Source organism: Manis javanica, chromosome 8, assembly GCF_040802235.1.
Source record: "Manis javanica isolate MJ-LG chromosome 8, MJ_LKY, whole genome shotgun sequence".
Lineage (NCBI taxonomy): Eukaryota > Metazoa > Chordata > Mammalia > Pholidota > Manidae > Manis > Manis javanica.
The window spans coordinates 92,528,071-92,555,106 of NC_133163.1; the positions used below are offsets into that span (position 1 = coordinate 92,528,071).

The window sequence follows — 27,036 nt, forward strand, 5'->3', positions numbered from 1 at the left end:
AAGTAAAGGCAAATCGGCTCCCTCCACCTCATCTCCCTCCTGCCTCTTCTCCAAGAGGCACATCTGATTGTGTGCTTCATTTCTGGGTGGCACAGACACTTTCTGGACCAACCCCCAGTACCGCCTGAAGCTGCTGGAGGAGGACGACGACCCCGACGACTCCCAGGTGATCTGCAGCTTTCTGGTGGCCCTGATGCAGAAGAACCGACGGAAGGACCGGAAGCTGGGGGCCAACCTCTTCACCATTGGCTTTGCCATCTACGAGGTGTGCAGCTTCAACCCAGGAAACACATGCCTTCTCAGGGAAGAGGCTTCTGGGGACTTGCAGGGGGATCCTCCAGCTTCCCCAGTGCTCAGTGACTTCCGGAGCCCCTGCAGTCAGGCCCACTGGCATCAGAACCTCTGTACCAACTGAAATTGTTTGTAACAATTGTATTATTTGTAACAAGTGGGAAAAACCCACGATGGGGGAGGTGGAGTGGGGCCTGGCCAGCCGGGTAGGTACGTGGGGGGGTCACACTTCTGCATTCACTCTACAATGGCTGGCACTCTGCTCCTGCAAGCTTTCCCTCCCTGCTCAGACACCCCACAGCTCCTGAGCACCTTCTTTTTCTGTTTCTCCTCAAGGTTCCCAAAGAGGTATTGAAGTGACAGCAGCCAGCCGTTGTGTGCAGCCTGACTTGGGGGTCCTGTGTCCAACTGTGGCACATCGGGAACCTTCCTGGTGGTCTTTTTGTGGGCCGGGCTATGAGCGGAGAGAGTCTTGCCTGCTTTACTCAACCCCAGAGTGGGTGCTTCAGGGCCCTGCAGGACCGCCTGTTACCCTCACAATGTGCCCTTTCTCCCTTCCCACCAGAGACCATCACACACATACTTTCACACATTCACACTTGTTCACACCCACCCACACACCTGCTCACACTCCCAATTACACACCCACACACATAGGCACATAGACACATTCTGAGGTGACTGCCCTCTCTAGGATGGAGGGATCCCCTCCCTCAGGCCCCAGCCAAAGCCCCTCTGGCCTCCTTGGGGTCCTTCCCCAGCCTGGGGGTGATTCAGAGTTGCCCAGCCGCAGCTGCGGTAAGTGGCCATGAGGCGGGATGATAGACTTGACCTTCACTTCAGAATCACAGCAGAGGAGGAAGAGGAAGTGGCGTAGGGCACTCCAGGGATGCTAAACTGCTCGAGGCCTTGAGAATCAGGAGTAGGCAGGTCACGACTGTGAACCTGGTGATGAGGGAGGCGGGGAGGGGTCCCTGGAGGGGAACTGTGACCAGCAGAGGGCATGCCTCCTGAGGGGCTCAGGCGCCTTGGGCTCTCCTCTCCCTCAGATGCACGGGAACAAGCAGCACCTGCAGAAGGACTTCTTCCTGTACAATGCCTCCAAGGCCCGGAGCAAGACCTACATCAATATGCGGGAGGTGTCCCAGCGCTTCCGCCTGCCTCCCAGCGAGTACGTCATTGTGCCCTCCACCTACGAACCCCACCAGGAGGGAGAATTCATCCTCCGGGTCTTCTCTGAAAAGAGGAACCTCTCTGAGTGAGTCTTGGCCCCGTTGCCCCACCTGTCCCTAAAAGCCCATTCCAGAAACTGGAGGCATGAGGCAGCTGGACCAGTCTCCTCCAGGAGCCCTGGGGTATGTCGACCAGGCTGCACCTCTTCCTCTGCACCTGAGCCACTGGCCATGTCTTCCCTAGTCATTCATTCATTCATTCATTCATTCAGTCAGTCAGTCATTCTGCAGATACTTATTGAGCACCATGTTCCAGGTAGTCTTCTTCTAGTCACTGAGGATAGAGCTATGAATTAAACAGAAGAAATCCCTGCCTTCATGGGGCTTAACATTTTAGCATGAGAGAGCAATGTGTAGGAAAAGATAGTATGTTAGAGTTAGATAAGTAATAGGGAGAAAAAATTAAGTAGGGGAGAAGGATAGGAGTTGAGGTGATTGAACTTTCAGGTGGGGTGGCCAGGGAAGCCAGCAAGGCCACAGACTGCCTTACTGGCCACCACAGATAAGTTTACAGGCCTGGTCCCTCTGATCTCTGCCCCTGAAAGACATACAGGATCTGTGGGTAGGTGGCTGGGTAATGCCTTTGGGGAGCTTTGGGCAAAGCCAACAAGAACCCATGTTTCCACAATTTGTGCTGGGCAAGGTGCCTACACAGGGTTGTTTTTCTGAGGTGGAGGATGTTAGTCCCTGGGTCTGTCTGGAGGCCATTCCCAACTTGGCTTTGAGAAGCTGTGTGATCTTCTGAGAGCAGATCATCTCTGTGCTTCCTACTTGTTCCTGGTGACACTAAGATGTGCCCCCCTCCCTGTTTGTGTTCCTCACAGGGAAGCTGAAAATACAATCTCCGTGGATCGGCCAGTGGTGAGTGGTTTAGCTCTCATGTGTGAGAGATGGGTCACCAGCGGGCCACCTTCTCCAATCCAGGCAGGGGACAGGCAGGTGGCTGCGGGGAGAGTGGGTACTGGCAGAGGGAGACAGGAGCCTGGTGGGTGCAGAGCAAATCATTCCATGTTACTGCAACTTCTGTTTGCCATGATGAGAGGTAATGGGCCTATGGTCCTGGGGCCATTTAGTCCAGGGACTGTGAGTACAGAAGAGAGCCCTAGAAGGAAGACCCAGTTGGAAAAATTAGAGGGAGGAGTGGCCATAAGAAGGGATGACAAGGGCAGTGGCTGGCACTGGATTATGAGGCACAACCGCACATAGAAAAAAGCCATACACTAGCTCTGGAGTCAGCATCAAAACCTGGGTCTTCCACCTTCCGGCTTGACCTGGACAAGTATAGCCCCTTGGACTCAATTTCCTACTCTGTAAAATGGGGATAATAATATGTGCTCTATGAGGCTTTTGTGAAGTTTGTCAGTGAGGTCATGCATGTGACTGTCAGGCCCTCGAATGACTGATTATTCATGTGCTTCATATCTTACAAGGTACTTCTCACATGTGTATCTCACTTGATGCTTGCAAGGTTTCTGAGCTGTACTAAGGTTCTTATCCCTGGTTTTTAAGTAAGGAAGTGGAGGCTCAGCAGGGCAAAATGGCCCCCTTGAGTCACAGAGCCTGTAAGTGGCAGGGCAGGAGCTCACAGCCAGATTCTCAGAGCCCAGGCCCAGGTTCTTCCCAACCCCGAGCTGGGACCTGCTCCCAGGGGCATGAGGTCCAAGGTTCGAAGCACAGGGTTGGTGTGTGTGGGAGTCTCCTTGTGTTGAGGAGTCTTGTGACTGCCTTAGGGTTTGGGTCCTTGGTTAACAAACAGTCCCTTGTGCCCTGTGGGTATGATTTGGGCCAATAAGAGGACAAGAAATGCCCCACTCAACTGTCTTCTGGGTAGTGACCTCATGGTTCTAACGCTGACCCTGGGCCAGTGCCAGATCTCCAGCTGCCTTCTGGATTATCACAGACATTGGTTTTAGTATGAAGTGCACTTGGTTCTATTCTTATCTTTTGGACATTGTAATCAGTGTATTTATCAGGAGTTGCAAATTTAAAAGCTTATGGGGGTTGGTATTCCACCTACTGGGTAGAACAGGCAGGGGTGGGGTTTTGGTATCTCTACACTGGCATGTTTGCCTGTAGTTCTCAACTAACACTTGGCTTCAGTGTTGGAGGGACAACTGAAGTGGCGGTGACTGTGGCAAGCTGGAGGGCGCAGAGGGCAGCTGCTCTCAGCAGCCTGGTTTATTGCCATAGGAGGCTGTAGGCCTGCACCGCCTGCCAGAGCTTCTCATTTCACAGAAGCAGTCCCAAACCTGGATTTCCATATTAAGTATCTTCACAGATTAAATATTTGCTTAAAAAACAAACAAAAAACTCTGTAGGGTGGAAAAAAATCATTTCCAGGCAGTCAATTCTGTGTGGGTCAATTGTGGGTGCTATAGTAACCAACTTCATTAAAAAAAAATAGAAAACATTAGCCAGAAGACCCCTTTCCTTGGCCGTGGCTAGTAACAGTGGACTCTGAAAGCAAAGCCATAGCAGCTGCCGGGCTCTGGGCCTGGGGAATTCTCTTCTCCCTTCACCTTCCAGGCCCCTTTTGGCTCCATGTGACCTGAATCTCTGGGCCCCAGAACTTTACCCCAGGCTAAGGACCAGGTCACAGGGAAGCCAAAAGCCACTAGGTTTCCTGGAAACTTGTGTTTTACTTATTCTGCATTTACTGTTTCCTTTGCTTGTGCAGAAAAAGAAAAAAACAAAGGTGGGTATATCAGGGTGAGTGGTGGACAGCACGGAGTGCATGCGCATGTGAGTGCGAGTGCACGGGCACCAGACTCACCTCTTCCCCCACTGCCCCCTGCCCCTAGCTCCTGCTGCAGCCACGGGGAGGGACACAGGTAGCCAACACTTGCTGGGTGAAGACAGTGCCAGGCCCTCTTACATGCTTTCCGATCCGTGAGATTAGCGTTATTATTATGCTATTTTCAGAGGAAGAAAAGGTACAGACAGAGTAACCGACTTGCCCAGGGCCACATAGCCAGAAAGTGGCAGAGCCGGCACGTGGTGTCAAGCATCTGCTCCAGGCTCTGTGCTCTGAACCACATGCCATCCTGCCCCCTCCGGTGGAGGGAGAGGAGGGACATGCAGTGAAAGTGGGCCCGACATGGGGCTCCTGCAAAAAACAAGAGGAGAACCCCTTTCTCCTCAGAAGTGGGTTTGGCTATGCCAAACAAGGCTTGATTCTTCGTGGGGAATGCCAGTGGTTCTGCTGCTCGGTGAGATGCCTGTGAGGGTTTTCATGGAGAGTGAGGGTCTCACGATGCCAGCGGCCTGCTCTGTAGACAGAACAGCTCCTTCTCCCTCCTCTTTTTGCTGCCTGCTCCCCACTCCTCCTTTTTAACTCAGCCTTCTGGGGGAGGGGTGGGAGAGGACTGTTGCCAAGCCCCTTCTGGACAGTAACCGCTCACTCCAGTGCAGTCCCTTTAAGTCGAAGGCCCTGCTGGACTCCAGACTGCCTGTGCCCAGACGGCAAAGGGGAAGGGGAAGAGAATGGACACCCTCCGCACCCGGGAGGAGTTACTCAACTTGCCTGGATTAAGGGGGAAGGAGTGAGAGCTTTCTGGGCAGCTTCCCCTCCTGGGGTCTCGGGTAGTTGCCATCCTCCATTCGTTGACCAGCACTTCTTTTCTAATAGCCTCTCCTCAGTGTCCTGGTTATAGCTGCTCTGCTGTAAAGATACCATTGCTAAAGGTGACCATGTGTACTAAGAGCATCTCAGGGGCCTCAGAGGAAAGCTTTCATCTGTGACCAGGGCCGCTGTTGCCTTTGTATGCATTTGGAATTTGAAAATTCAGTTGTTTAAGCAACTCAGACTCCCTCCTATCCTATCATTGTTCCATGTACCCTATAATTTCCCCATAGTCTCCAGGGCAGTAATGCCTACAATAGTGGCTGCCCTTTCCAGAATTTTAGTTTGACCGCTCAGAGTGCCACCCAGAAATGACTGACCTTTGGGCATCCTCAAATGCTGAGACAGCAACCACAGGCCACTAGACAAGATTAGAAGTTAGTGTTTGTGGTGGCACCTGGAAGGATCCAGCACGGGGGTCCTCCAAGTATTGGTGCTGGTGCAGATAAATTGACATTCATCAAATACGTTTCACATATTAGGCTGTGCTAGTGGTAAAACACAGTTTTCAGTTACAACATTATCTACAGATAGGTGTTATTATTCCACTTTTACAGGTGAGGATAAAGATTCAGAGAAGTGAAGTGACTTGCCCAAGGACACACAATTAATGAGTAGGGACAATGAACCAGAAATCATATGTATCTGCCCCCAAACTGATGTTTCTTGCCCTCACCTTTCTGGTGCAGGTCCCATACACTCCAAGGCCTGTGTGGTCCAGACCCACACTTGGGCTGGAAAGCAGTGCCTTGCAGGGGTGCCCCAAGGCCACATTATGTCTGTGGGCATGCACTCCCCCTCAGACTGTGGCCTGCACTTGCTCTGGGACCCCAAGCATCAGTTGCTTAAGCAAGATCCTTTGCTTGAAAGGCAGAGCAAGCCAGGGGCTTTGGGGCCATAGGTCTACCCATTCATGTTTCCCTGGATGCACAACGTGGAAAGGCAGATGAACACTCAGAAACCAGTCAGGCTCTTCTGCTCTGAGAGACTCTGACTGCCCCTTTGATCTCTGCACTGCAGCCACCAGCCCCTGCAGCCTAGTCTTCCTCTGGCTTCTTTGCTGGGTGTATAGCACCAACCAGGATTGGCCTGACATGGCAGCCGCTTCCTGCCCTTTCTGTATCCAATTCATTTGCACGAGCATGTCTTGGTAATATCCCTTATGTCTGTGTAGCATCTTGGATGTTTCTGCAGTGTGATTTTACACTTAGCTCTCTCATGTGACTGCACCTCCCACCCCCAAGAGTCCCACGGGGAAGGCAAAGCAGGCTTTATCATCCACGTTACTGGATGAGAGAACTGAGGACCGAGAGGATGTTTCTTACATGTGAGGGGCAGTGCTGGGATTCCAGCCCAGTGTTCCGGCCTCTCCCCCACTGACCATGCCACTAACCTAAGTCCTCTTTTCAATCTGTCCCCCACAGAGGCTTAGGGGTTCCTTGGAGCTGCTCCACTAGCTGCTGTGATGATATGGGGGAGAGCGCTGCCCTGAGGGTGGAGGTCTTCATCAGAGAAGCTCTGTCTTTAATGACTTCATGCACACTGGGCTTCTGGGGAAATTTAATTTGAAGTTTCCCATTTGGGAGAAAGTCTATGAAATATTTGAAAAGTGCTACACAAGCCCACACAGCTTCTCACCTGTACTAACTGCCTTGTTGAATCTTCCCAACTCTATCGCAAGGAGATAAGGAACTGAGGGGCAGAGACTTGGCATCTCTCCCTAAGTCATACAGCTTGTGAGTGGCAGAGCTGGAGCTGGAACTGAGGTCCAGAGCTCCTGATTCTGCTCTTTGCCTCTTCCCTGGTCAGAGCTGCCCCAGGACGGAGGCTGTCTCCGAGTGCTTGCTCAGTCTATGATCTTTGCTTCTCTCCTGCCCTTTCCCCACTTCCCTCCTCTCTCCAGCCCATCATCTTCGTTTCAGACAGAGCAAACAGCAACAAGGAACTGGGTGTGGACCAGGAATCAGAGGAGGGCAAAGACAAAACAAGCCCTGATAAGCAAGAGAAATCCCCGCAGGTTTCTGAGCATGTGACACGAATGGGGTGGCCAGCCCACAGCTGGGGTCCTCCTATGCTCCTGGGTGCTCAGGGGTGGAGGGGCCACAGGGGCCGGTTGTCCCTTTAACATCCCGAGGTTTGGATTTGTCCCACTGACCTTTTCTCTCAAGTTCTCCTAAAATCTGGGATGCTGCCTGGGTGAATGTCTCGGGGGTCGGCAGCCACACGAAGCCAGTCCTTGCTTTGGGAAGGACAAGTTGAGCCTCCATGCTGGAGCCTCCTGCAGCCAGGACAGTGAGGGAGTGGGTAGGCAAAACCTGCGACACAAATCCTATTTCCTGGTGTCCTCAAGCTCTTGACAACAGAGGAATAAATAATAGTACAGAAAAGGGAGCTGGTACCAGAAACGGAGTCCTTCAGAGCTTGGGGAGGGTGTTGGACTGGAGTGGAGGGAGGCAGTCATATAATGCTTACTGGAGGTGAGGCTAAGAGACAAAAGTCTGCAGGCAGACCCGGAGCCACCTCCTCTGTCCTGGAGTGGGGGACGAAGGGGGTTCCTCTGAAGACTTGAGGACAGAGGTGGCTGGAAGTATCAGAATGGTCTAGCTCCCTTTGTCCTGCTGGGGCTCATTTGTTTGGGATGGTGAACTCAAGAGTGGAAACGGCTGTAGCTGCTGGGGATGGGGGGAGGAGCCCAAGGTGGCTGTCCCCATGTCTGCATGGCTAACGTCTCCTCTGGCTTGGGTGGCCAGGCTGGCAGGTGTGGAGTGAAGGATCGCGGAGGCTTGGATGATCCTCACTCCAGCTCTCCAGGTTTGACTCAGACAGAACGCCGGTCCTGTCCCACCTCCTGCTGCCGCCGAAGGCCGCTGTGAGCACTCTGGCTCCTTCAGCCCACAGGAACTTTCCTGCTGGGTCTATCCATCTCCCCGATTCCTGGGAACCAGTTTTCTTTTGTGCTTCCACAGCCACAGCCTGCCGACACCAACCGAGAAAGTGAGGAGCTGCGGCAATTCCAGAACATTTTCAGGCAGATAGCAGGAGATGTGAGTTCCTCCAAACCAGACTCTCCCAGATACTCCTTTCCTTGAGTAACTGCTCAGATGACCAGTTCAGTACAGGGCATTTTGGCTTTCGGTGTAAGTGGGATGTATGTGTGTAGCACAGGAATCCACAAGTCATGTTCCTGAGTTTTAGATTGACACATCCACTGGGTGGTTGGAGTGCTTTGCTCTGAGGCACCCACAGCAGTCTGGACAGCTGAGGGTGCGCTATGTGTCCCCCTCAGAAAAGCCCCAGCCTCCCCACAACAGGACAACCTGACAGGGCTTTGCAAACACAGACAGCTGAGATTTGTTTTGCAAAGCCTCTGCTCCATTAGCTACTACACTTGAGCTGTGGCTCTCTACTCCCCTCCTCGTCAGGACATGGAGATCTGTGCAGATGAGCTCAAGAATATCCTCAACACAGTTGTGAACAAACGTGAGTTCAAACTGGTGAGGGATGGTGTCGTTATCTGCAAGCAGCTCCTCACTCATGTTCTTACCTCCCAGATAAGGACCTGAAGACACAAGGATTCACGCTGGAGTCTTGCCGCAGCATGATTGCTCTCATGGACGTATCCTTCCTGCTACCGTCATCAGCCCCTGTGCAGCCCACGGGGGCCAAGGCAACAATGAGGGGTGCCCAGTCAAGCAGAGGGGACCAAATTCATGTCTAAGGAGACTTGAGGAGGTCCTGGGTCAGAACATCCTGGCTACGTGTCTGAAAGGAGCTATTGGAGGAGCACCAGTTGGGAAGGACGTTGGGTTGTAAGCAGCCCCCAGCCCCTGCTCTTACCTCAGGGCTGGGCTTCCGCCTGGGGCCCTGCCCAAGCGGAAGTGGTCCTGAGGAGACAAGGCTTTCTGGGTTAGAGTGACACTGACTTTGCCTGGGGAGGAACAGAAGGGGTGTTAAACACCAGGACAGGGCAATAGGTAGACTGTCCTGGGCAGAGCCTTCCTATGGGGCTGCCTCCCCCTCCCAATCAAGGGGATTTTGTTCTGGGTGCCCTGTGGCCCTGACCTTCCCCTAGACAGATGGCTCTGGGAGGCTAAACCTGCAGGAGTTCCATCACCTCTGGGAGAAGATCAAAGCCTGGCAGGTGGGAAGAGAGACTGGAGCGTGGGAGTGAAGGAGGGGCTTGATGGCAGGGGTTCAGGGTGTGAGCTCTGTTTTCAAATTTTCTGTTGCCAGAAAATCTTCAAACACTATGACACAGACCAATCCGGCACCATCAACAGCTATGAGATGAGAAATGCAGTCAATGATGCAGGTACTGGGGATGAAAGGGGGTGGCCAGGATGCGGACTGGAGCTGCTGTCAGCAGGAAGGGGAGGGAGGAGGACTAGGCCCCCAGGGTGTTTCTAGAGGAAGGAAGGGTTTCTCTCTTTCCCTCACCCAGGCCACAGTGGCCAAGAGGCAGGGAAAACAATGCAGGCCTCAGGACACCAACTCACTTCCCTCTCCCGACCCCCCACAGGATTCCACCTCAACAGCCAGCTCTATGACATCATAACCATGCGCTACGCTGACAGACACATGAACATCGACTTTGACAGCTTCATCTGCTGCTTCGTCAGGCTGGAGGGCATGTTCAGTAAGTGGCGGGCTCCCCTTCTGCTCTCTTGTGCCCTTCCTGCCCTCCTCCCACAGTGTCAGCGGTGGCAGTGGGGATCTCAGCCTGGTCTTCTCATCTACTGTCAAAGCTGAACCAAGGCGAAGGCCCCATTTAGGCTCCGAATGGGATGGCAAAGGCATTACTGTTGATACTCTGCCTGCAGATTTTTGTGCTGAAGGATAGTACCCAGCATGTCCTCTTAGGAAAAGTTCGTTTTGGAGCGGGGGTGAGCCTGAAATTGGCCTGTGCATTCTTCCACACAGGAGCTTTTAATGCATTTGACAAGGATGGAGACGGTATCATCAAACTCAACGTTCTTGAGGTAAAGCCTAATAGAAGCAGTACACTCCCCCTGCACCTTAAAATTCAAGGTGGAGTCTGAGGCAGAACAGCCCCACTGTGTGCTCACTTCCAAATGTGTGGTGGAGAGATGGGGTAGGAAAGGAACGTAAAGGGAAGCTCAGTGGGGATGTGGCTCCCAGGGAACGTGTACTGGGGGAAGGCTCCCAGGGGCCTCAGTTCTTAAAACAACTTTATGCTGGAAAACATATACCTTTCTCGGGGAGATCTGGAGGACAGATGCAGTAAACAGCTGCTTCTTAAGGTAATCTTCCCAGTGCCTGACATGCAGGGTGTCCCTTTTCCCCTACCCTGTAAGATCCTTAGGGTTGGGTTCTCTTTTCTTGTCTGCATTCTGATGTTGGGACTTCCTCTTTCAGTGGCTGCAGCTCACCATGTACGCCTGAAACAAGCTGGCCTCATCGAAGACCATGCAGGATCACTCAGGATTTCAATTTCACCCAGTATAGCTAGAGCCACTTACCTCCAAAGACCTAGTAGCTGCCTCCCCAGCAGACCTCCAGGCACCTCACAGGTCTTGTTCCTCCTCTACTTCATGCTCCACTCAGCTTCAGGGCATCTGTCCATCTGTCATGCCCACACTGAACTTTTAATTAAGGAATGAGATAGGGAGAACAACTTTGTCCCTTTGTGACATGGAGGCAAGTGTCTGTGTCAGCTAGTTACAGCCCAGCTAAGAGGTTTGCTCAGAAACTGAGTGGCCTTGGCTCTGAAGCACATGCTCTCCTTTGCTTGCCTCAGGCTGACCACAGAAGCATTTGCCGATGGCAATCAGCACCTCCTTGTGCTAGAGCCCTCTATCTCCTCTTTGACCTCCCACCCATGGAACAGCAACCAAACTAATACTTGCTTCTGATTGTTTCAGCATGGACCTGCTCCAGGGTAGACTAGCTCAGTGGAAGAGGGCTGGGTACTTTGGGTTGTCTGACTCATAAATGTGGCTGCATTATAAAAAGAGTTAATCTAAATAAAGGCATGTGTATGGCTGGCTCAACTGTGTTTTGCCTTCTCACATCTAGGTATCAGCCATAGGAGGGCTGAGTAGCTTTCAACTCACCTATCACATATAGAAAGCCCTAGTTTCCAGAATACTACAGAAAACACACATACATACACAAATAACTGAAACCCACATTAATCATGCCTATTGCTATTTTTTGAACATAGGAATCACTCAGATACTTTCCAAGATATACAAGAAAAGGAAAGGAAAGGGTATATAAACGTCAAGAATAAGGGTGTATAAGGGTGTATAAAACGTCAAGAATAAATGGGTCACCTATAACTGGGGGGTCAGTTACCTGACATGTGCATAATGGAGCAGAAATGTAGATGTAGTAAAAAAAAAGTAAGTTCGGGTGTACATTACTATAATTTGACATCTATGTGCACCGTAAAATGATCACCCCAAAAGTCTAGTTACCACCCATCACCCCACAAGTCACCCCCTTCACCACTTTCATCCACTTCCCAATCCCTCCCCTCTGGTTAACCCCAATCTATGTATCTGAGTTTGTTTTGTTCCTTTAATTTTTTTTTAAGATTCCATATATGAGTGAAATCCTATTTGTTTTTCTCCTGCTTACTTATTTCACTTAGCATAATACTCTCAAGGTTTATCCATGTTTTTACAAATGGCAAGATTTCATTTTTTATGGCTTGTGTATACATATATATATGTAAATACACATATACATACCACACCTTCTTTATCCACCCATCTATAGACAGACATTTAGATTGTTTCTGTATCTTGGTTATTGTAAAAAATGCTGCAATGAACCTAGGAGTGCACTTATCTTTTTGAGTTAGTGTTTTTGTATTCTTTGGATAAATACCCAGTAGTGGAATTGTTGGTTCATACAGTAGTTCTATGTTTAATTTTTTAAGGAATCTCCATACTGGTTTCCATAGTGGCTGCACCAATTTACATTTCCAGCGTGTATAAGGGTTCCCTTTTTGCAACATCCTCTTCAATACTTACTTCTTGTCTTTTGGTAACAGCCATTCCAACAGGTATGAGGTGGTATCTCATAGTGGTTTTGACTTTTGTTGTTGAGTTGTATGCATTCTTTATATATTTTGGATATCAACCCCTTATTGGACATATCATTTGCAAATATCTTCTCCCAAGCAGTATTAAGCTCCCTGACATCAAGTATACTACAAAGCTACAACAAAAAATACCAACCAAGGAGTAGGTTGCCTTTTCATTGATGTTTTCTTCGCTGTTCAGAAGTGTTTTAGTTTGAAGTAGTCCCACTTGTTTATTTTTGTTTTTGTTTCCCTTGCCTTTGGAGTATGACCACAAAAACATTGCTAAGACCAGCATCAAGGAGTTTACCACCTATGTTTCCTTCCAGGAATTTTATGATTCCAAGTCTTACATTCAAGTGTTTAATCTGTTTAAGTTTTTTATATGGTGTAAGACAGTGGTCTAATTTTACTTTTTTGCATGTAGTTGACTAGTTTTCCCAACACCACTTATTGAAGAGACTGTCCTTTCTCCATTGTATGTTCTTGGCAACTTTGTTGTAAATTATCCATATGTGTAGGTTTATTTCTGGGCTCTCACTTCTGTTTTACTGATCTGTGTGTGTGTGAAGTACCATAGTGTTTTGATTATTGTAGCTTTGTAGTATACGTGATATCAGGGAGCTTAATACCCCCAGGCTTTATTGTTTTCAGTATTGCTTTGGCTATTTGGGGTCTTTTATGGTTCCATACAAATTTTAAAATTATGTTCTAGTTCTGTGAAAAAATGTCATTGGAATTTCAATAGGGATTACACTGATTCTGTAGATTGCATAGTATGGACATGTTAACAATACTGATTCTTTCAATCCATGAGCATTTTTCCATTTATTTGTGTCTTCTTCAGCATCTTTCATCAGTGGGTCATAGTTTTCAGTGATCAAGTCTTTCACCTCCTTGGTTAAATTTATTCCTAGCTATTCTTTTTGATGCAGTTGTTAATGGGGTTATTTCTTTAATTTCTCTGTTCATTGTTATCAGTATATAGACACACCATAGGTTTCTGTATATTGATTTTGTATCTTGCCACTTACTTCATTTATTAGTTCTAACACTTTTTTGGTGGAGTTTTTAGGATTGTCTGTACATAGTGTCATGTCATCTATAAATAGTGGCAGTTTTACTTCCTCCTTTCCAATTTCAATGCATTTCATTTTCTTGTCTGATTGCCACACTGGAACTTCCAATACTCTGCTCAATATAAGTGGTGAGATGGGCATCCTTGTCTTGTTCCTTATCTTAGAGGAAAGGCTTTTCAGTTTTTCCCCATTGAGTATGTTGTTAGCTGTGGGTTTGCCATATATGGCTTTTATTATGAGGTACATTCCTCTATACCCACTTTGCTGAGTTTTTATCATAAATCAATGTTGAATTTTGTCAAATGTGTTTTCTGCATCCATTAAGATGATAATATGATTTTTACCCTTCATTTTGTTAATGTGGCACTTCACATTGATTTGTAGATGTTGAGCCATCTTTGCATCCCTGGAATGAATCCCACTTGATCATGGTCTATGTTCCTTTCAATGTATTGTTAAATTTGGTTTGCTAATATTTTGTTGAGGATTTGTCCATCTATGTTCATATCAAGGATACTGGCCTATAATTTAATTAATTAATTAATTTGGTGTCCTTGTCTGGTTTTGGTATCAGGGTAATGCTGGCCTCGTAAAGTGTGTTTGGAAGCATTCCTCCCCCCAACCCCCTCTACTTTTTGGCAGAGTTTGAGAAGGATAGGTGTTAAATCTTTAAATGTTTGGAAGAAATCACCAATGAATCTGTCTGGTCCTGGACTCGTTGGGTTTTTGATTATTGATTCAAGCTCCTTACTAGTAACTGGTCTTTTTGGGTTTTCTATTTTATTCCTGATTCAATCTTGGAAGATTGTTATATTTCTAGTAATTTATCCATTGCTTAATATTTACCAAATTTCCTGGCACATAATTGTTCATAGTAGTCCTTTATGATCCTTTTATTTTTGTGGTGTTGGTTTTAACTTCTGTTACATTTCAGATTTGAGTCCTCTTTATTGTTGGCTAGTCTAGCTGAAGGTTTGTCTATCTTTTCGAAGAACCAGCTCTTCATTTCACTGATCTTTTCTATTGTTTTCTTTAGGCTCTATTTCATTTTTTCCTTCTCTGCTCTTTGTTATTTCCTTCCTTCTACTAATTTTGGGCTCTCTTTGTTCTTTTTCTAGTTCTGTTAGGTATGAAGTTAGACTACTTGAGACTTTTCTTGTTTCTTGAGGTAGGCCTGTATTGTTATGAACTTCCCTCTTAGAATCACTTTTGCTGCATCTCATTTTTGCTATGTCATATTTGTTTTCATTTGTCTCTTTTTCCTTTTATATCTTCAATGACCCATTGTTGTTCACTCCATGCTTTAGTGTTTTTCTGGTTTTCTTGTTGTAATTGAGTTCTAGTTTCATACCAGTGTGGTCAAAGATGCTTGATGACTTCAATCATCTTGAATTTATTGAGACTTGTTTTGTTGCCCAACATGTGATATACTCTGTAGAATGTTTCATGTTAACTTGAAAAGAATATGTATTCTACTGCTTTTAAATGGAATGCTTTCCATATATCTATCAAGTCCGTTTGTGGTGTAGCTACAACATGAGGTGGGCAGGGTGCGAGATGGGTGAGGCATGGAACACACCCACCAGTGCTAGCAGGACAGAGGGAGGGCTCCAAAGCTGGTGCCCACCAGTCCCATCTCCAGCAAGTTAGAAAGACATCACAAAAATGGCACCCATCAGCACTTCTGTCCCCAGAAAAAGTCCACTGAAGGTTCCTGCCTCTCTGGTAGCAGCTTCAGGATTTGTAATTGGGTCTCCCCTACAACTAGAAGCTCTGGACTTTTCAACCTGTTGCTTTTGGGTCTCCCCTACAACTAGAAGCTCTGGACTTTTCAACCTGTTGCTTTTGTGTTGGATCTTAGGGCAAGTGTTAACCCCTTAAGAATGGGTTCTTCATTCCCTATAGTTCTGTGGTTTCCTTGACTTAATCCCTGTTGATTTTCAAAATCAGGTGTTTTGGGGGCTCAATTTTCTGCTGCCAGACCCCTGACTTAAGGCATAGTTCCTTCATTCTTTAAGGTAAAGTTTCATGTTTTGGTGATCCCTTCCTGATTGCAAATCACACTTGCAGTGGGATCCTGGATGAGACCAAGTCTCTGCTTTTCCTATGTGTTCCATCTTTCATTTTCTGTTGTGGAGTTGCTATTCATCTAGTTCTCAGGTCCTTTTCAGAGAAAAATTATTTTATATGTAGCTGTAAATTTGCCTTACCTGTGGGAGGAGGTAAGTTCAGGGTGTTCCTGTTACCATTCTGAACCTCAGAGATATAGTTTTTAATCCTAGTTCCTCCAGTAACTAACTGACCTTTTGTAGGCTTTGGATAAATCCTTAAAAGTAGCTGTTTACCAAACTTACCTGGACCATGGTCTCTGGCATATCTATAACATCTTGTGTTTTCCGCCCAATTTCCTTCTTGCTCCCTATACCAGCATGGAAGAGAAGTGGTTGGCTATAAATATGCACATAAGGTAGCAAAAGTGAACAATTAGTAAAAGTACTTTATTTTCTTCTTGTATTTGCTTTATATCTTGCTTTACAAAGTCATGAAGTTCACAGCTTTATACCAAAATGTAAGAAGGATAAGCTATTTGCTTATGAACACTTTTGCAGTCAAATGCCATCTGATTTCTTTCTTCTACTCCTTACTTCAATATTTAAAAAATTCAGATACTGAGGGTGCTGGAACAGCTCTAGGGCATTTACTTCTCTAAAGCAGGAGAAAGATCTTACTTGACTCTCTCCTCTCCCAATTCAACTGGGCTACTAATTAGCAAATCTTGGAAACTTTAGTTGCTATCTGACCCAGTGGAGTCACATAGTTGGGGGTTGGAGGTGAGGTTAGAGGTTATTGTCTGGTAAGTACTAGGTCTGGTGTACATCAGGATTTCAAATCCACTTACATAAGGAACTCAGTATAGCCTAAATCACCTCCACCACAGCTTCCATTCCTTTCCTTTACATGGCTTCTCTGAAATTCTGAGGATCACAATGATATGGGGCAGGGATGAAATCACTATTTTATCAGAGTGGCAGGCATGGACTTCAAAACAGTTCTAGGAGCTCTCCTTTAGATAAAAGGAACAAACTTTATAAGTTGGCATATATGAATTCTAGTTATTTGAGCAAACCAGAGGGTACATGCTGTTCAAATCCCACTTCACAATAAACTTTGATCTCCCCTCCAATGAATTCTCTTCCATTAAATATATCATATCATTCCACTGTTAGACACCTATTCCCACCAAATCATCCACATACCTATCCACTAAAGTTGTCTACTGCCTAATCTACCACAAAACAAAACCAAAAAAATCCCTTTGTTAGGCAAATTATCACTTAAACAGCAATAATATTGCCTAAAAATTAGAGGTATGTCAGGAGCTAAGCACTCAACTGCTAACTCCTCTGAGGCTGAAAAAACTTTTCCCCACAAAAGCAGAAGTGTAGTAGCAATGACATTCTCTCAAAATTCAAGTAGCATCAGGGCAACATAATTCTTTGCTCCGAGAGTTTTGTTTGCATTGTGTTTAATTGCTTTAAAACTGAATAGAAGAGTACACCAAAATACATTCTGAACCTCATTAAAAATTTTGAAGTGACTGATATTTTGTCAGGACCAACTGCCGTTATAATACTAGCATATGGACACAAAAGGATCTATAATATAGTTTTCCTGGTTTCTAACCATCAGAAATAGGCACAGGCAATTAAAAATAATATTCTAAAAATGGCCTCCCACTCACTATAATAAACGAGTTGGGTTTTGTCAGGTTGTATAACATTTCCTTCCTTCATTAAGTACTAAATACCACAGTCAATGCAAATCCCTGAGCCACAGCTCTTCTCTGAGGGGAGACAGAGGGCTAGAACCCGTCAAGACATTGTAGAAGACTTAAAAAACAACTAAAGTTCTACTTAACTTTCAAGACTCTTAAGAGTATGAACACACAACCATAAGCAAACAAGATGCTTATGGTACCTTTATTTCTAAACAGAGGGCAAGAACAGCGTGCATTTAGGTTAAAACACTAACCTGGGGTTAAACAAATTTTACAAATTCTCGAAGCAAAGACATTATTGACATTGCTTCAAAGAAATTTTTGTGAAACGAGAAGTATTACAAGTACAGGTGCTCATGCACACACACACACAGCCGTACAAGGAACATTCACACCTGTACACAAAGAGGCAGATAGACTGTGTACAATTTTAACAAAGTGTAATAACCCAAATCAGTTCTTGCTGATTCTATCAGTCTGTTCATACCTTCAAATGTTCCCCATGATTGCCTAACACCTCACATACCCCCTTCCTGCTATAGAAAGGCTCCACCACTCTCATCTTTTCAGACCTGTACTAGGACAGGACACCTATGCAACAGAGCATACAAGACTTTCTTAGCACACTGCCCAGTCAACGTGGAAATGTGGCTTCACTAAAGCCCAGAATAAAATGCCAGGTTTAACAGTAAATCCAAATACACTTTCCTGGGAAAGCCCAACGAACAGTGTGGCTTTTCTGATCACCCTTACAGGAAATGGGGGTGAGAAGTGGGAAAGGTTCTTAATCTCATACAGAAATAGCACAAATACACTTTATGCAATGAGGTCCTCTCTGTTCTCTCTCAAGTAACATGCAAATCTCAACAGTGTGGTCAACAAAGGAGGTTCCCATTCCCAAGGACAGAAGTAAATAGCTTGTAGGGCCATTAATTACCTAGTAGTAGCTCCTAGATTAGCTCTTAACTGCTTTCTGGATCCAGTATGAACCACTGGAGCCTTTATTGGAGAAAAGAATAAATACTTAGCCTTGCATACAATTTCAGGGAGTTTTTCATACTCTCTTGAAACCCATCCATGTACCCTCAGGAAAGTCTCCCTGTCTAGAGCCTGAAGGAGACATGCACACTAACGGGGGTAGAAATAAACTGGTGCTCTGCAATCTTAGAAAACAGGAGGTGCCACATCCTGGAGCTTGATATGTGGCACTAGGCTCTTCTCCCTTCTCTCTCTCTCTGAAGACTCTTTCAGTTTTTAGAATCCAGAAAAAGGGTAGAAGGCAACACTTCAAGAGATTTTCTTAAGAGTCCAGAGAAAATCAATCCAAACACAAAGCAGTCTCACTAGGCTTTGTTAATTTGGTGGCCCTCAGTGGACAAGTAGAGTCTTTACCTTCACCATACTCCACTCTTATTTCCCAGTTAGTAGGGAGGTAAAGGTCAGGTAAGGTTTCAGAAGGTTTCAGTCTCTAAGAAGCCTGTTTGAGGCCCTAAAAACTGTCTTCAGATGCTTTATCCTAAGTCCCCTATCTTGGGTACTGCAGGTGGGTGGGAAGCACCCTGTGAGCTCAGAGGAAGTATTTGATGGCTGCCATTATTAGTCTAAGCACACCTAGAGTGGGAAAGATAGGTGTTGGCAATGCAGTAAACAAAAAGACTGCAAACCCACTGGAGGACTGGAGAGTCAGAAACTGGAAAGTGAGACAAAAGATGTGCCTCCAGTTCAAACAACCTGACAATGCCTGCAGCAGTGAGTGCTGAGGTCTTACAGCAGTTTCAAGGCAGATGTTAGAGCTATGAACTGCCTTAAACTGGGCACTCCACCAAAACTTGCAAAGAGGTCCAACAGGAAGTGCTATCTATGAAGACTTGTCATTATGTGATTTGCTGTCTTGAGTTCCTAAAATATAATCAACAGAGCAGTCATACTAGCTGTTAAAAACCTACTGTGTGTTCCTTTAGCATTTAAAGCCAGCTCTATCCACCTACAAAGCAAGAGAATATTGAAACATACTACACTTAGTTGTTCAGAAAGAAAACTATTTGCTTCCAATTTAAATACCCAGTTATTACAACTGAAGAAATTAAAACTGAGTCTAAAAATATAGCATTTGAACATGTACTCTAAAGCCTGACTCTAGGCTTACACCATCATAAGAACATAAACTAAAAATCACAAACTGAAATCAGCAAAATGTATGTATGATCAGTGTCCCACTGGGTAACCAATTAAGATCTTCATCTGTAATAAACATCTGGAGATCTGGAGAACACTAGGAGCATAGATTACTACATGCCATGTTGTCCCAGAGGAGGATGGTTCCTTTAAATCTGTTTAAACCTCCAGCAAGAACTTAGATTGTAACCTATTATCCCATAGAGATGCCCAGACTTATGCTAGTAGTAAGCCTGGCTAGTAACCACTTTCTCCTTCCCTGCTTCACTGAGGCAGGTAAAAGTGTGGCCGGTGTGAGGGGCTGATGTGAAATTAGTTCAACTAATGACTTCCCAACATGGGAGGCAAAAAACTTCATGAATCAATTTTGCTGTCTTCCTCAGCGTGTCGTTCAATGTGTCCTGCAGCATCCTAGGAATAAGGGAAAAGGCTCATGATAGAAAAGTTGGTAGCTAGACAAGACAAAGTCAAGACCAAGGACAGCTTCATGGGTACATTCTATGATCCATACATGAAAGGTGGTTAGGATCTAGCACTTTGCTAATTCACATGAAAATGAAACCATGTACTTGAAAGTAAGTTCTTGTTTTAGCACAAGAGCACTATAATAATCCTCTAGGTTCTGTTACTGGATTTCAAACATTTGAAAACATTCTCTTTAGGTTCTTTCTCAAAAACTATCTACTACTTCATCTGAAACCTTACCAAGCTAATCCCCAAATCTATGAATAACAAGACAAGTCCCGAAACTCTCCCTATTTATTGCAATTCTGAACATTCCAATAAAGCAATAAAGGTTTGCTGAGCCCTGCTCTGAGGGGCTGAATGACCCCGGGGGACTGGAGTCCCACTCACGTACCTGTTTGGATCCTTTCCTAGCAGTGAAAAAAGCATCACAGTTCTTCCAGCGACATTTCAGGGTTTGAAAGTTTGGATTTGTATGGTCAGTCAGCAAATGCTGTTTTAAATGATCTACTACGCCAAATATCAGAGAGCAGCCATGCCACTGGTGAGAAACAGAAGGGAAGGGTGAGGTAAAAACACTACAGGAAACATGCAGTTAGAACATGCCTCACTTGTATCCCATCAGTACTATGTAAACATAGTACCCTTATTCTTTATTCTATAATTTTCTTGGCTAGAAATATAACAAAACCAGAAGCAACCAAATTAATTATCAGTATAATGAGGAACCTTGAAAAGATGGGAAAGTCCTTGACACTTTGGTATTTTGAGAAGGCAAAGCACTAAGGTAACCATTACATGATTAGAGAGACAAGGAAGAGGTTAGCAAATACTGGTAAGTAAGTTACCACACAATTCAGTTTAAACCACACTTACTCTTTATCTTGCCATCATAAAATGAGTTTCTTAGTCCATTTATTTCAAAAGGCAAACAGCCTTTGTATAATACTGAAAGGGTTATTTTTAACAAGTCTAAGAACTACTGACTTACAAACTTGAAAATAAAAATGTCTAATAAAGAAAACTGCATTTGTGGAGATATTGGTGGTCAAATCAACACTGCTATGCAAGCCTGACTTTACTCACTTGAATCACAAGTTTGCAATGACCCACTTCTTTTCCTTCTATTTATTTACTTTTTAACTCTATCTTTACTTATAAATGTGGCTCAATTTCACTTGTTAGTAAGAAAATATAAAGATTCTTTGTCTTGGCTTTTCCTCTACAGGCTTGCTTATAAGAAATCTTGTGGTTCTATTTCTCTTATATCCATTTCTAAAAAGAAATGCAAATTTTAGTTTTTCCTCTGTTAGCACTCCATCCCTCCAGCTTTAAAACCAGATAGTATTCCCCTCATTTCTCTAGATAAATTAGGTAGAAATAAACCGGTCTGGATCCTGTTGTACTGGATTTTGCTAGCCTTCACTGAGAAGACTAAAAAGCAAATGTAGTAATGTATGAAAACTGAAAAGTAATTAGTTTCTTTACTTTGGACAAGCCTAAAATCAAATCTTACAAAGCAGAGTGTCAGGTTTTCAAAAATGGGTTTCCTTGTCTCACAGTAGAAAGTATAAAATAGATGTTCAAATCTAAAAATGTTTAACTGGTGATATTGAAGATCTGTAGGTTAGCCTAGTGCTGAGCAACCCTAGGTCTGGTGACAAGACCAGTTTCACTCCTTACCCAACAGCGGTAATTCTGCATCAGATTGAGCCTCACAGCCTGAATACTGCCATCATAACAGCCAGTGTAAATCTGGAAAAGGAGGTTTATCATTCAGAACAAAACAATATACCAAACAGATCAACCAGTAAACATCCTGAAAATAAGATTCAAAAGCAACTTGTACTAGTTATGAGAAAACAAGAACTTAAACCAAAACCGGCCCAGAGCACTACAAAAGGACCAGATCTTCTAGTCTAGACACTTTGAAGCCACACTCCTTTGAGAACCACTTGAGACCCTAATTGGGAGCAAAAGTGGCAGGGCTCAGGGGTGCCCACTTATACTTCAACCAGTGTAGCTCAGGCTGTTGGGCACTTTATATGGTAGTGGGCATTGTCAATGGAACAAAGGGTTCTGTTGCTCAGAGTATGGCTCAACCCCATAATTTAAAAATAAAATGAATCAAGGCTTAGCAGGGTTAAGTGAGTTAACTTCTACTTTTAGGTCTGCTATAACTATGCCACACTGGCCAAATTTCCTGACTATTCCAATGTTCTGTTCATATCATAATGTCTCTGGAAAAAACACCAATTCTTTTTTTTTGAAAACATCTTAAAAATTTATTTTCTATTTAATGGCATATTAGATTTTTATTGTAACTATTTTAGCAATTAATAGAAAATGAATCTTCAACAATGTTACTGGGTTACTTCTCAGTAATATTATACTGAGAAAGAAAGGCATTTGATTAGGAGGCATATCAGAAATAAACGTCATTCTTGGAAGTAGCAAATAGAAACATGATTATCGGTTTGTAGACTTTTTAGTAAAAACATTCAAAGGCAAATATGTGGCATGGCAAATAATACTTACCATACTTTTATGGATGGTCATACACATTATCATGTCTTTGTGTCCTCCATAAACTTGCAATCGATCATGGGACTTAGGTGGAGGAAAAAAATAAGAGAATTAAGGTTATTTGTATTGAATAAGCATAGCCTGAAACATAAGCCTGAAGGCCTCTGGAAGGTTTAAAACTATACCTAAGGCACCAAGCTGAAGCACCAGGGGCATTTTAACAGAAATATAATCCAATAGCAATCTTTCTAACAAGTCCTCTTCCTCAAGGGAGGAGCTGGTAATTGGAAGTAATAAAAACAATTTCCATGTAATATCAAAATCTCAAAGCTGAAACTGCACACAAGGAGAGCTAGACAGGTTTTAGAAATGGAAGTTGCTGTTCAGAAACCATTTAAAGTTTTGACACCTGTGAGACTGACCACTTATCTCAGAGCAATGTTTCTAAAAGTGCTGTCCACAGATAGCTGCTTTTTAATCATGCAGAATGCTTGTGAAGAATGGATTCCTGGGTCCCACTACAGCTTTACTTTATAAAGAAAATCAACACCAAACCCCAGCAATCTCCTCAAATCATTCAAACAAAATACTGAATCTAAATTGTACCTGCAATTCATAGACACGAACAAATTTATCCAGACAAGCAGTGACCATCACTTTTCCTAGGATATTCACCACAGTCACTGCATGATTGTGACCTTTATAGATCCGCACAAGCTCTCCAGTCTGCATCAAAAGAGAAATAAAAGTCACAAGATTAACTTTCAAGATTCCTCCTGACTTTTGAGATTTATTATCCTATAATTCTAAGAGTCATGACTCTGAGGCTACTTGTACACATGTGGCTGTACAAATTTTAACAGATGAAGTAATCCCATGAGCATCTGTTATTTATCTATACAAAACAAATGAAATGGATCCTGATGGAGAGAACCTAGCGTCATATAAAAACAGGGCCACAGCCCCATCCATATGTACTTCACAGCTTTCGAAGTATTTTCAATTTAATCATTTCTTTGGACCTGGACAAGTCTCTGGAGGTGGATTATCTCCAGTTTACAGAACAGGAACTGAGTTTCAAGAACTGTCTCTGTGACCTGGGCAATCTCTTGGTTGTTTTTATTTGTTCTATTTTAAGCTTCATACCACATCCACTTTTTTAGAGCCTCAGATGCTCAATTTATCTCAAGTTTAAATGAATCATTCAAACAAAACCTTACATAAACTCTGAGTTTGCCCCCACTGAAAATTTTGGGGCTCAATATTACCCAAGAGCTTATGCATAGGGATTATTATTAAGATTTTTACTGGTAAAAGGCCATAATTTAAACTGCAAGAGGTCTGAGGAACTATTCAAGCTTTAACCATTCTGGTAAAGATTTCTTTACTCAGCAGCAACACAGCTTACGTGAATGTTGTGGGCATGGACTGACTGATCGCTGGAGCCACTGAACACAAGGTCGTTCACCACCTTAAAGAAAAAGAGTTAATGGGTTAGATTTGGAATAAGGTTCCAAGTTGCAGAGGCAACTTGGAATACACATTGGCAGATTCTCATTTCCATTCTACTTTGAGATGAACATGAACTAGGTATAAACAATAAGTTTTCAGACAAATTTTTTGACCAGAAACTTAGGTCCTACCACCAGGTACTCTGATGAACTGACTGACAATGCAGTCCTGGGTTTCAGAATGATTATCAAGTATCCTAGAAGGGCATTAGAGTGTTTCTACATTCTACAGTAAAATACACTTGTGTTTCCCAGTTAAAATTACTGGGAAAAAACCAGTACATCCCTTGGTGACCCAGGCCTACAGAAAAGAACAGTAATCTGCTTGCTCTTCTCAAGACGACTGTGTTCTACCTAAGGCACCAGACAACATGGGGACTGTCCTTCAAACTCTTCCATTCGCACCGCACAACTCACTCCTGTTCTCTTGTCCTGTACTTGCCTTCATGCAAAGAATGGTTTTGCTGTGGCCCTCCAGTGTTCTGAGGAGGAGTCCATTCCGCGCATCCCGTACACTGATGGTACAGTCGTAAGACCCCACCACGAGCAGTTTTCTGGCACCTTCCTGAGCTGTGGCAAGACAGCTGACAGCCCGAGGACCGTGGCATTCGAAGATGTCAAGCCGTTTATTGTTCTGAAAAATATGCCAACATTGCATGACATAAAAGCAACATGGCTGGTAAACCTCAAAATCTACTAACCAAAATTACTACCTGGATCCAGATCCACACTCTTAAATTCTATGACCTACGCTTAAGTTCTCATACTCACTCCCTCTCTGTGACTTCCCACCCCTGCCAGTTCTGCTCTGACACAGTGTGTTCACGGCTCCCTCCTCCCCCACTTAGGGGGTAGCGAACTCTTACATCATAAACTCATTTCTAGCTTCAGCCCACACTATCTTGATCACAATTAGAACTCGGTTCTCCTTGGATGTGCTCTCTCACTTCTCTTCAGTTAATGATAATGAATGGTCAACCTTTTCTTCACACTCTAACATATTTTCCATGCACCAGCTCCAGGAACTCTTTCACTACTTTTTCAGTTTTTCTTTTTGTCATCCAAAATTTATGTGACCTGTTTGTTACTGTATTTCCAAAATTCTCTATTGAGAACTACTTTGTTACACAGTTTCAGTTAAGACTCTTGTGCTTCAACTTTCTGTTATTCTGAAGTTCTCCTGACTTTTGGTTCTATGTCTTCTCAGATGACATCATTTAGTGGATGACAGAAGCCTTTATATTAGAGTGTCAGAGTCACACACATCCTGAATTTGCAAACATTCCTTTGACTCAGATTTCACTTGCTTTTCCTCATCCCCACACCAACCTTGTTCATAGTCTCTCAGTTTCCCCAAAATCTCTTAAAAGGTCCGTTAGGTGCATGCGTAGGGAAAGACTCTCAGAAACTAAGCATAAAGCAGCAGCTGTGAGCCTACAAAGCTAAGCAATAATTTTGGCCATCTTGAGGGGCTGGGAGACTGAAGGAATTCAGGGCCCAATGGTGGACAGGCACTGGTGAACAGCCCTGGCTTTCCATTGAGACGCCAGAAGCACTGCATTCTAGGAATATGGGAAAACAGAAAAGGCTCAGCCCTAACAAGCCTTCAAAATTCACACCTCTGCAGAGATTCTCAAATCTCTGTCTCAGGGTCCATCTTCTCTGGGACTTGAACCACTTAAAAAACATTTCCATTTGAATTTCTTATCATCTTGCTCCAGAAGTCTTGATCCTAACTTCTACCTTTAATAACATTAATCTCACAAAAGAGAATTAGTAGGTAACTCAGTAGGCAATTATCAAGTTTTGTCCTTTAGCATTTAAAAATTTTTTCTTCTCCATTACTACTGCCCTCACCAAATTTAGGCTATTAGCATTTTGCATCTGGAGTGAAAAAACCTTTAGTAATTATCCTTCTGTTATCTATTCATATCGATAGCCAAATAATGTGGTTCTTGATTTTATACATGCTAGATTTTTCTAACTTGATTTTAAGCTTCTTAAAGGCAGAAACAATAACATATTTTATTGCATACCTTTTAAGTAGTTCCAGTTAGCAAGTGGAAGGAGAGATAGGTACTCTTTAAATACACAAATGATACTGTACCTGGGCTTAACATAGTAAACATTCCAACATGCTGTTAGAATATGATCAGATGAGACTGGTAAAGAAGATGTTAAACTGTCACTGTTTGCAGATGACATGATATTGTACATAAAAAACCCGAAAGAATCCATCCCAAAACTATTAGAACTAATAATTGAATTCAGCAAAGTTGCAAGATACAAAATTAATACACAGAAATCTGTTGCATCCCTATATACTGGCAGAAAGGAAATTCAGGAAAACAATTCCATTTACAATTGTATCAAAAAGAATAAAATACCTAGGAACAAACCTAACCAAGAAGGTAAAAGATATATACCGTGAAAACTACAAGGCATTCATGAGAGAAATTTAAGAAGACACCAGTAAATGGAAATAGATCCCATGCTCCTGGATAGGAAGAATTAATATTGTCAAAATGGCCAACCTGACTAAAGCAATCTACAGATTCAATTCAATCCCTATCAAAATACCAACAGCATTCTTCAACAAACTAAAACAAATAGGTCTAAAATTCATATGGAATCACAAAATACCCTGAATAGCCAAAGCAATCCTGAGAAGGAAGAATAAAGTGGGGGGGATTACACTCCCCAATTTCAAGCTCTATTACAAATCAAGACAATTTGGTACTGGCACAAGAACAGACCCATAGATCAATGGAATACAACAGAGAGCCCAGATATAAACCAATATATATATGGCCAATTAATATACGATAAAGGAACCATGGATATACAATGGAGAAATGACAGCCTCTTCAACAATTGGTGTTGGCAATGAAACTGGATTACTGTCTAACTCCATACACAAAAGTATGCTTGAAATGGATCAAAGACCTGAATTTAAGTCATGAAACCATAAAACTCTTAGAAGAAAACAGGCAAAAATCTCCTGAATATAAACATGAACAACTTTTTCCTGAACACATCCCCCCGGGCAAGGGAAACCAAAGCAAAAATGAACAAACAGGACTACATCAAACTAAAAAGCTTCTGTACAGCAAAGGACACCATCAATAGAACAAAAAGGTATCCTACAGTATGGGAGAATATATTTGTAAATGACAGATCCAATAAAGGGTTGACATCCAAAATATATAAGGAGCTCACGCACGTCAACAAACAAAAAGCAAATAATCCAATTAAAAAATGGGCAGAGGAGCTGAATAGACAGTTCTCTAAAGAAGAAATTCAGAT

The 27,036-nt window shown here is 44.0% G+C and overlaps 2 protein-coding genes across 10 annotated transcripts in view; one reads left to right on the forward strand and one right to left on the reverse strand.

The window, feature by feature from the left end:
- CAPN3 (calpain 3) overlaps positions 1-11,152 on the forward strand; it is a 50,811-nt gene extending 39,659 nt beyond the window's left edge. Inside the window, exons 11-24 of one of the 3 annotated variants that reach the window (XM_037018956.2) lie at positions 96-265; positions 628-639; positions 1,341-1,549; positions 2,348-2,384; positions 4,201-4,218; positions 7,049-7,162; positions 8,112-8,189; positions 8,568-8,625; positions 8,697-8,761; positions 9,218-9,286; positions 9,379-9,457; positions 9,665-9,781; positions 10,066-10,124; positions 10,522-11,152. In XM_037018956.2, the coding sequence (XP_036874851.2) occupies positions 96-265; positions 628-639; positions 1,341-1,549; positions 2,348-2,384; positions 4,201-4,218; positions 7,049-7,162; positions 8,112-8,189; positions 8,568-8,625; positions 8,697-8,761; positions 9,218-9,286; positions 9,379-9,457; positions 9,665-9,781; positions 10,066-10,124; positions 10,522-10,548 (1,112 nt within the window). In that variant the 3' untranslated portion in view covers positions 10,549-11,152. The remainder of the gene's footprint in view (positions 1-95; positions 266-627; positions 640-1,340; positions 1,550-2,347; positions 2,385-4,200; positions 4,219-7,048; positions 7,163-8,111; positions 8,190-8,567; positions 8,626-8,696; positions 8,762-9,217; positions 9,287-9,378; positions 9,458-9,664; positions 9,782-10,065; positions 10,125-10,521) is intronic. The other 2 variants (XM_073211698.1, XM_037018959.2) reach the window with 2 other exon arrangements.
- A 4,602-nt stretch (positions 11,153-15,754) lies between these two features.
- The window catches only part of ZNF106 (zinc finger protein 106), an 83,593-nt gene continuing 72,311 nt past the window's right edge, over positions 15,755-27,036 (reverse strand). For all 7 annotated transcript variants that reach the window (XM_073211693.1, XM_073211697.1, XM_073211696.1 and 4 more), the window contains 7 exons: positions 24,173-24,364; positions 23,628-23,690; positions 22,826-22,945; positions 22,232-22,303; positions 21,377-21,448; positions 20,088-20,234; positions 15,755-19,639 (listed from right to left, as the gene is read on the reverse strand). In XM_073211693.1, coding sequence (XP_073067794.1) covers positions 19,583-19,639; positions 20,088-20,234; positions 21,377-21,448; positions 22,232-22,303; positions 22,826-22,945; positions 23,628-23,690; positions 24,173-24,364 — 723 coding nt within the window. In that variant the 3' untranslated portion in view covers positions 15,755-19,582. The remainder of the gene's footprint in view (positions 19,640-20,087; positions 20,235-21,376; positions 21,449-22,231; positions 22,304-22,825; positions 22,946-23,627; positions 23,691-24,172; positions 24,365-27,036) is intronic.